Genomic DNA, 8202 nt, shown 5'->3' with positions numbered 1-8202 from the left:
TATATATGGTTTTGCTGTTCAAATAATGGGCGCTTGACCACTCATAACCTTCGTTATCTTTAACCATCGTATTATTAGGTCCAGTGATAAAGTCAGAATTTTGACTAAGAGATTCAAAATCTAAAAAAGTAGACATACAAATTAGTCGAAGGGGGTTCGACATCTATTATACACATAAAAAAATTACTTTAATCACACATAAATAATATAATTTTTCGTCGAACGAGATTTAGATGAATCCCTAAAAACAACGCTAAAATATATGTAATTAAACTCAATCTTCAATACACAATAGAAAAAAAAAAGAAAGAGAAGTGAAAAGAAGATTAAGATGAGAAATATTATTGCACATACAATATGGATTGGATGATATTAGAAGAAATTAAAAACTTTTGATCAATCGCATGCGTCGATACTTTCTCATGCACTCTCATAGCCATCACCGCGGAAACTACTCCCACCTTCTCCACTATAGTTATCGTCTCCACCATCTTCCTCTCCTCCGTCAGCACTACCATATCCATCATCACCATCACCATCAGCATCGTCAGACTCATAGCCTCTATCAACCCCGTTAACACTATCATTAACGGAGTTATTCTCACCATAGTAAATACCCTCATCATGACTAATATATCCGATATCATCATCATCATCATCATAATCATCGTCATTTGGATAGACAACTTTAGTGGTGGACTCTCCTAAAGCAATTGAATGTGTTGCACTTTTTTGTGTGTACGTATAATATTTATCATCATCTTCAACATCAGATAAATCGGGATCTAGTGGAGGTGAATGAGGAAAGCTCCAATCACGCCTTATACTTCCATCTTTTTCGAAGCCTCCGCTACATAAACAAGAGAAAAGGGATGTCATGTTGATTGTTGAGTTCTAATTTAATTGTAAGAAGGATAATTAACATTATTAAGTAGAACTAAGTATGATTAAAATAATATCGGAACTTATCAAGTTGTTTAATTAAAATACTAATAAATGTGCAAATAATGGGGAGATTTTTTAATTTGTATTTGGTGAACTAGTTAAGCCCCACGGAGTTTGTTTATAATTTTATGATTTTTATAAAATTAGAGTGGTTGAAAGATGAAAACTACTCAAGTAGAAAACAATATAATACCGAAGCTGGAAAATTTTATTTTATATACAGAAAAAGGAATTTAAATTTTAGTCAAAAAAATAGTACTACTTAAATATTTTGGCAAATATAACACATTGAATAAGTTCAACCACATTTTATCAGCAACTTGTCATCAATTTTCTGTCACATGAGCTGGAATATATCATATTTACTTCTCGACTTTAACTTATATATATTGATTGATAATGTAAACGTGTATATAAACAGGAGATAATAATAATTGTTACAACATGTATAAAAATAACTTGTTCGTTCAAAAAAATCATAATCAAATGGAGGAGTAATTAATTCTTTCATGGGAAATAAAAAGAAATTAAACTAAAACATTTTGTACAAATCACATAACATATAATTACATGAATTTCTCACCAAAATAACAACATCATGTTTTTCTTTTGGTTTTCCCATCCATTGGAGCTCTGACTAAATCCGAATCGTACACTGCAGGACCTATTCGAGAGTGGCACTCTCAACAAAATTTTCTCCATACCGGGAGCTCTAACCCGAGTCCTCGGTGGGGCACCACAATTCATGTTGGTGAATACAAAACATCATGTTACACAAAAGGATAACCAGAACAGAACATCAAAACAAATACAGTAGGAATTCAGCTACTGTATTGACTGTTTCTTGCTGTAACACTCTCTATATGTGCTTCACCTCCATGTACAAGAGTCGATTCTCTCTTTCAACAGTACACCCGAATGCAAAATCTATGTTGAGAAACCAATTTGCCTTGTTACAGAAGTCGTGATTACTTTTACCTGCAAGTGGTTGTTTCGAGGATGCCTTAGGACGGCTGATAAAGGCCTAACATATGTCCATCCACACACCTCAAAGCAGGACCATATACAGTATGCGATAGGTCAGTTTCATCAACATAAATGCTGAATGCAGAACAAAATTCTGAATCGATGTGTAAATAACGAGCATAAACCAATGCTGGTCAACAATTTTGAAAGCAACCTTAAGAAAATTTTGGTTACCTTTTCATATTTGATGGGGCCATCCAACTCGGCACCTAAAGCCAATAGTTTGGTCACCGAATTGTTTATATCAACAACTGTAAAGGATAGGAGCGATGAGTATCCCTTCTGCACAACAATGTCACTTTGAAACTAAAGTTAGCAGCTAACCAGTTGTATGACGTTCAATAATAACAACATCAAAAACAGAAACAAGTGACCAATTGATATGTAAGAATCAGTAGGCAAAGACAGACAATTGTCATAGTTTATGCCTAATTGAGATGCAGACAAAAACTTGAAGCAACCGCACGCAACATTGGGAAGGCTATTAAATCAAGCAACGACAAAAAATGCAGCTAAATACAAACCACAGAATACAGTAAGCGAAGGGCATCAAGCTAGGCTTACCATGTGTCGGAAAGCAAACAAAACAGAACTCTACACTAAGCAGCACATCTAGGACTGGCAAGGTGATGCAGTAACAGTTAAGGTTTATAACAGCTCGACCTTAGCTTGATAAGTACTAACTCTTTCAAACAACAAATCATCCTTGTATGCAATTGTTGACACCCAATTTTGACATCGAGCTTCGTAAGTTTTCCAAATTATTTAAATTAATTAGTTTTATAAATTTTGCGAATATAATAATATAATGAATTTTATGTTGCGTCGGTTACTTTTAGCATAACTTTAGATAGTATATATATTAACATAGTTAGGTATACAAATGGTATATTTTATGATTATTCGAAAACCATCTCAAAATATTTTAATTTTAGTAGGCATCCTATCTTGGTTTAAATTATAATTATACTTTGAAGCACTATTTTATAATTATATTACTAAAAAAAAAAGGGGAGCTCGTTGATTAATTAATACAAATTCATTTCTTATTTAAAGTTTAACCAATTTTTGATTTCATTTTTCATTTTTTATTTAACTAAAATTGGCCATCTCTTGAATTTAACTCTTTTTCCCTTTTAATTCATTTTTGAAGAACCAAGTTTGGGCCCCTTCCTTTATTCTTATTAGCCCACTTCAAATCTTTGCCTACCCAGCCCACTTCAACTCTTTTATTCCCAGGCGGCCCAAATTAAGTCCTCCATTCCCAATTTCAGCCCACCTTGTTCTTCAACTCCCAGGCCCAAACGTTTTTTTCAGAAGCCCACCCTTTCAAACAACCCTCCAACTTAGAATTCCCAGGCCCAAACAAATAACCCAACCCACTAAATTAAATCCAACCCAATCCCCGTTCCCGTTTGACCCGACCCGTTTTCCCTTTCCCCTTTCTTCCTCTTCACACACCCAAAACCCCCAGCGGAGTCGCCATTCTGTTTTATCGAAAAATAATTCGAAAAAGAGTTTGCTTTGTTTTAAAGACATTTTCGACATTTTAGGAGTCGCCACTTAATTTTTTGAGAAAAATTAAGAAAAACTTGTTTTCAAATAATTAAACAGGAGATCGTTTGAAAACTTTTAAGGGTTCGGGATTCCTATTAGCGTCTTAGGAAGGTGTTGAAAGCACCTAAGACGCTCCGCTAACTACGGTTTTCCGGCGATTAACATCTTGACTATTTTTGTTTGAAATTTGCGAATTTTTGTTTAAGGTTAAAGTTCTTAAATCCAAACGAACTTGCGAATTTGAAATTGAACTTATTAGAGTTTTAGACAAATTTACAAATTGAAATATTTATCATTTTGAAATTCCATTTTAGTTTTAAGGTTTGATAAAAATAAAAGGCGTTCGACGGGGTTTGGGAGTTTCTAATCCTAACTAACGACATTCAAGCAAACATGTAAAACGAATAGTAAAGAGAGAGAGAGAGAGAGAGATTTTTGGGTCCAAATTCGGGTTCTGTTCGCCTTGACCGAATTTTGAACCCACCTGGTTTTGGGTTTTTTAACCCATTTTTTTCACCTGTCCTAGTCTAAACAAACAAAATAAAATACAAGAAAATAAAAATAACGAGGGCTTATGCCCATTACAAAATAAATAAAATAAGGAAATCTTCTAATCCCCTTTTGGATTTCTTCATCTTCAAGGAATCGGGATTGACATTTGACTCTCATATCAGCTATCTGCCGCATCAGTTGCGCAATTAGCTCATTTTGTTCTGCCACGGTGGGCTGAGCCACCACAACATCTGTGAGGCTAACTTCATCATTGTTGTCTCCCATGGCTGTGTTTCCTCTGTCTGAGTTTGGTCCGGAGAAGGAATCTGCAGGACCTTTTGATCTGGTGAAGTAGGGGTGATCTGCCAGCTTTTATCGACACAGATCAGTTAAAGGTACCTGAGAAGCGAAACAACTCAAAGGCAAATTTGTTAGTGCATGTTCGGAGTACAAAATGCATAATATCACACAGAAGCAGATAAACACACAAGTCGCTTTGTTTGAGGACATTTTAACCCACGAATGAGGACGGAAATATATTTTGAACAAACACGAATTTGTTTGTTTAACGCTATATCGGGAAGGTTGAATCACGTTGAGCTATGGTTTTCTTGCAGCTGCTTTTCGATGCCCGTTGATCTTATCTTCATATCTTCGTAACACGGAGGAGAATGAAAATTTTCAGCGACAGGGCCGGGCCGGGAAAGGCTACCTACGTATCTCACAAGGAGAATTCAGGCCCAACGTAGTTCGAGTTTGGGATGAAACATTTTCATTCATTATTTCATTGCGATTACAAGGGAATTGAAAGACAACATTGAAATTCCTAGAAGAGGACGATAACATTTTGGTGATTTCTCGTCCTGTGGCTGCGTCATTCCTTTCCTTTCAAACAGTCGGAAATGGAGGCTTGTAGACGATTTCCTCCTCAATTAATTCATCGTCGGGGCCACTGTTACCTGCTCCCTGGTCACGAGCGAGGCATTTCCTGCCCTTCAAGTTGCTACGGGTCGTCAATTTCTTATCGAGTGACGCACTATGGCAAACCCTATTCTGTAATTCTGTTCTTGCCTCTCCATAATAAAACTGCTCCCCCTCTTCCCGTGGACGTAGCCAATTTATTGGTGAACCACGTAAATCTATTGTCTTGTTTTTCGCGTTTATATTTTCTCGTATTATCTCGAATTCTGCATAACACAAATGTTACATTTTTTTTAATATTAGAGATGGAAGACTTAATTCTTAGAGATGTGCAAATACTCTAGTACTTGAATTGTGAGATTTATTTTTTAATTCATAGGTATTTTGTGTAACATATGTAATCGGCAACTCAATGTACACAAAATTACACGTTTTATCATTTAACTATCGAACTTATGTCTAATTATGCATTAAGTCATTTACAAACTTAAGTCAACCACCTCCGAATCCACCACAACCACCGCAACCACCACCGCCATCAGCGCCACCAACCACTGTCTCCGCCACTGCACTGCCTGCGACAGCAGCTCCTCCGGTGCCGGTCAAATAAATCACTAACGCAGTTCTAAATACATCAGTTCCACAACCTATTTCCACATCGCCTACTCTTTTTTCCTTGATCTGCTTGTGTGCGTAGAGGCATATGACGCATATGGTGCACAAAATCGTCAAAATTATTACCAGAAAAACGAAGAGTATGCCCACGATCATAGGCATATAATTCATTGTAAATATGCTTGTTTGTCCTTCGACCTTCGAGATGACTCAGTTGGTTTGGAAGGTTTGAGTCGAGCCTATCACAAAGTTCTCACTCAAAGGACAGATGTTACGACAGAGCTTATAGAACTGACAATGACAATGTAACTAATTTAAAGGCTATTTATAAGATGTTATGAATCAAATATGATATTATTATTATTTTCGCTTCATAGACCATAGGATAACTTTGGAATTTTTCATCTAGGGGTATCAATGAATTGTTCTATTGAATCTGAGCTCATGTTTGGCCTAGTAAATATTTGACATAAGATCATTTAATTAAATCTATACTTTAAGTACCTTTCTTTCAAATCATCAAGAGAGTTATTAACCTTGAATTTTTTGGACAAAGGTTATTTTATCTAAATTGGAATGATAAGTTTATTTCCGCTTTCATAACGCACAACTAACAACTTTATTACACCACAATAACAATATAGTAAATGTAATTTCCATAAAAGAGAGCACAACATACATATTCACGCATATACTCAATCATCTCATGTTAATAATTATGTTGTATAATATCAACTTTAATATATCGTGTAACATATTGCATCAAGATCAATCTTACTTCCCAAAAGAAAAAAAAATCACCAATAAACTCTATTTTACTCCATCTCCTAAAAGAGTAAAAGAGAAAAACAAACAAAGAAAAGAGGGGACGACCAATAATATACGCTTAACAGGCCTTATTTGTTTTTCATTAAGATTAAAGACGTCTGAATCATTATTCAAAACTGAAAAAATTAATTCAAAGTTATCTCCACATCCGCTACAACTGCAACAACCGTTACAATCGCCTCCACCATCAGGCGTTTCCGGCATAAGACGAACAAAATGACTGTAATTGGGAACAGAAAAATAATGAGTATGGGCAAAATAATTATTAAGTCCATAGTAAATATGGTTGACAACTATTTTATAAGCTATTTATAGGAACCATTGATCAATTACGATATTAATTTTTCCTCTTCATAGCTCATAGGATTAATTTTTTTTATGTATTCAAGTTGTAATATTTTTTGAATCTTCATATATTATCCTTAAATTATATCACTAGCGCATATATTGGTACTTTTCATTTAATATATTTGTAGTTCCCTTGTAATTAGAAGCCAAGTATCATGAATTGTTCTACTGATATCTCTGAGCTCATATTTTGGCCTAATAGATACTTGACATAAGATCATCTAATTAATCTAGCCAAAAAAAAAAACAAACAATTTACTTGGTGATGGAAGCTTAAATGTAGAAAATGTAGGTTGTAATCCGTACGGATCACTACAAGATTTAGTGATAATTGTTTAGCAGTAATATTATAATTGTCACTATATTATATTTAACAACAAATAAATCTAATCTGTTGCAAGTTTTCAATTTTAGAATTCATGCCAGCTCTAATAATATGTCGAAGTGTGTAACAATATAATCTATGGCTACTAACGTAACACACTTGCTAAGCATAAAACTAGGACTAACTTCCACTAACCATACTAGGCACTAAGAATAATAGTATACATATTAAAGAACAAGTAATTGATCTGATTAAAGCCTCATTTATTTTCATTAGTATTAAAATATTTTAAAATAAAGTTGGTCTTCTAGTTAATGACATAACTGTCATAATCACAACTATCAGCACTGTCAATCAATATTGTTATTATCACCGCTATAAAACAATCGTAGCTATCGCTACACCACCTTCAAGAATAGATCATCCGGTATTTGCCAAACCAACGATATTCCTCTCTCTTAATCCGTGGGCCCCACTACCCGCGGCCATTTCAACATCGCCTCTTCCTTTATCTTTTTCTCGATGGAGTCTGTAGCGCCATATGGCACACGAAATGATCGAAAGAGGCATCACTACAACGCAGAATACAATCGCAAAATTGTTAAGTCTCCCATAGTACAAAATATGTTTGTCAACTAATTTAGAGGCTATTTATAGACAATCATCGATCAATTACGATATTATATTTTCCTCCCCGACTAAGTTCATAGGCTATAGGATAATTTTTTTATGCACTCAAGTTGTAATTTCTATATAAATATCCCTAAATCAAATCATCAACGCTTGCTTTGGAGCTTATCTTTTCATATATTTTTAGTTTCTTTGAAATTTATTATTGTACACTGATATCTGAGCTCATGCCTAGTAGATATATACTTGACATAAGATTATTTAATTAATCTGTAATTTAAGTACCTTTCTTTCCAAATTGGATTGATTAGTTTATTCCCCTGCTTTCAAAGCTCGAATTTTAACAAGTTTATTATACTACAACAATATATTCGATATAATAATTTCAACAGTACGATTTGAAATGGGTGTAGTATATGCAAACTTTGGACTAAATCTTTTACAAAATAGGTTTCAAAAAGTGTGTTTTCTTAGAGATGAAAACTATTTTATTTATAACCACGTTTTAGGATGTA

The 8202-nt window shown here is 34.4% G+C and overlaps 1 protein-coding gene across 1 annotated transcript; it reads right to left on the bottom strand.

The window, feature by feature from the left end:
* Window positions 1-420: 420 nt before the first annotated feature.
* Window positions 421-879, bottom strand: LOC107025291 (prostatic spermine-binding protein-like). Its single transcript, XM_015226078.1, has one exon. It carries the CDS (start codon window positions 877-879, stop codon window positions 421-423), a length of 459 nt encoding a protein of 152 aa, XP_015081564.1.
* Window positions 880-8202: the final 7323 nt, after the last annotated feature.

Source organism: Solanum pennellii, chromosome 7 (genome assembly GCF_001406875.1).
Source record: "Solanum pennellii chromosome 7, SPENNV200".
In the NCBI taxonomy this organism is placed as follows: Eukaryota; Viridiplantae; Streptophyta; class Magnoliopsida; order Solanales; family Solanaceae; genus Solanum; species Solanum pennellii.
Note: the sequence above shows the minus strand (reverse complement) of the source record. Positions and strands in the feature narration are given on the sequence as shown.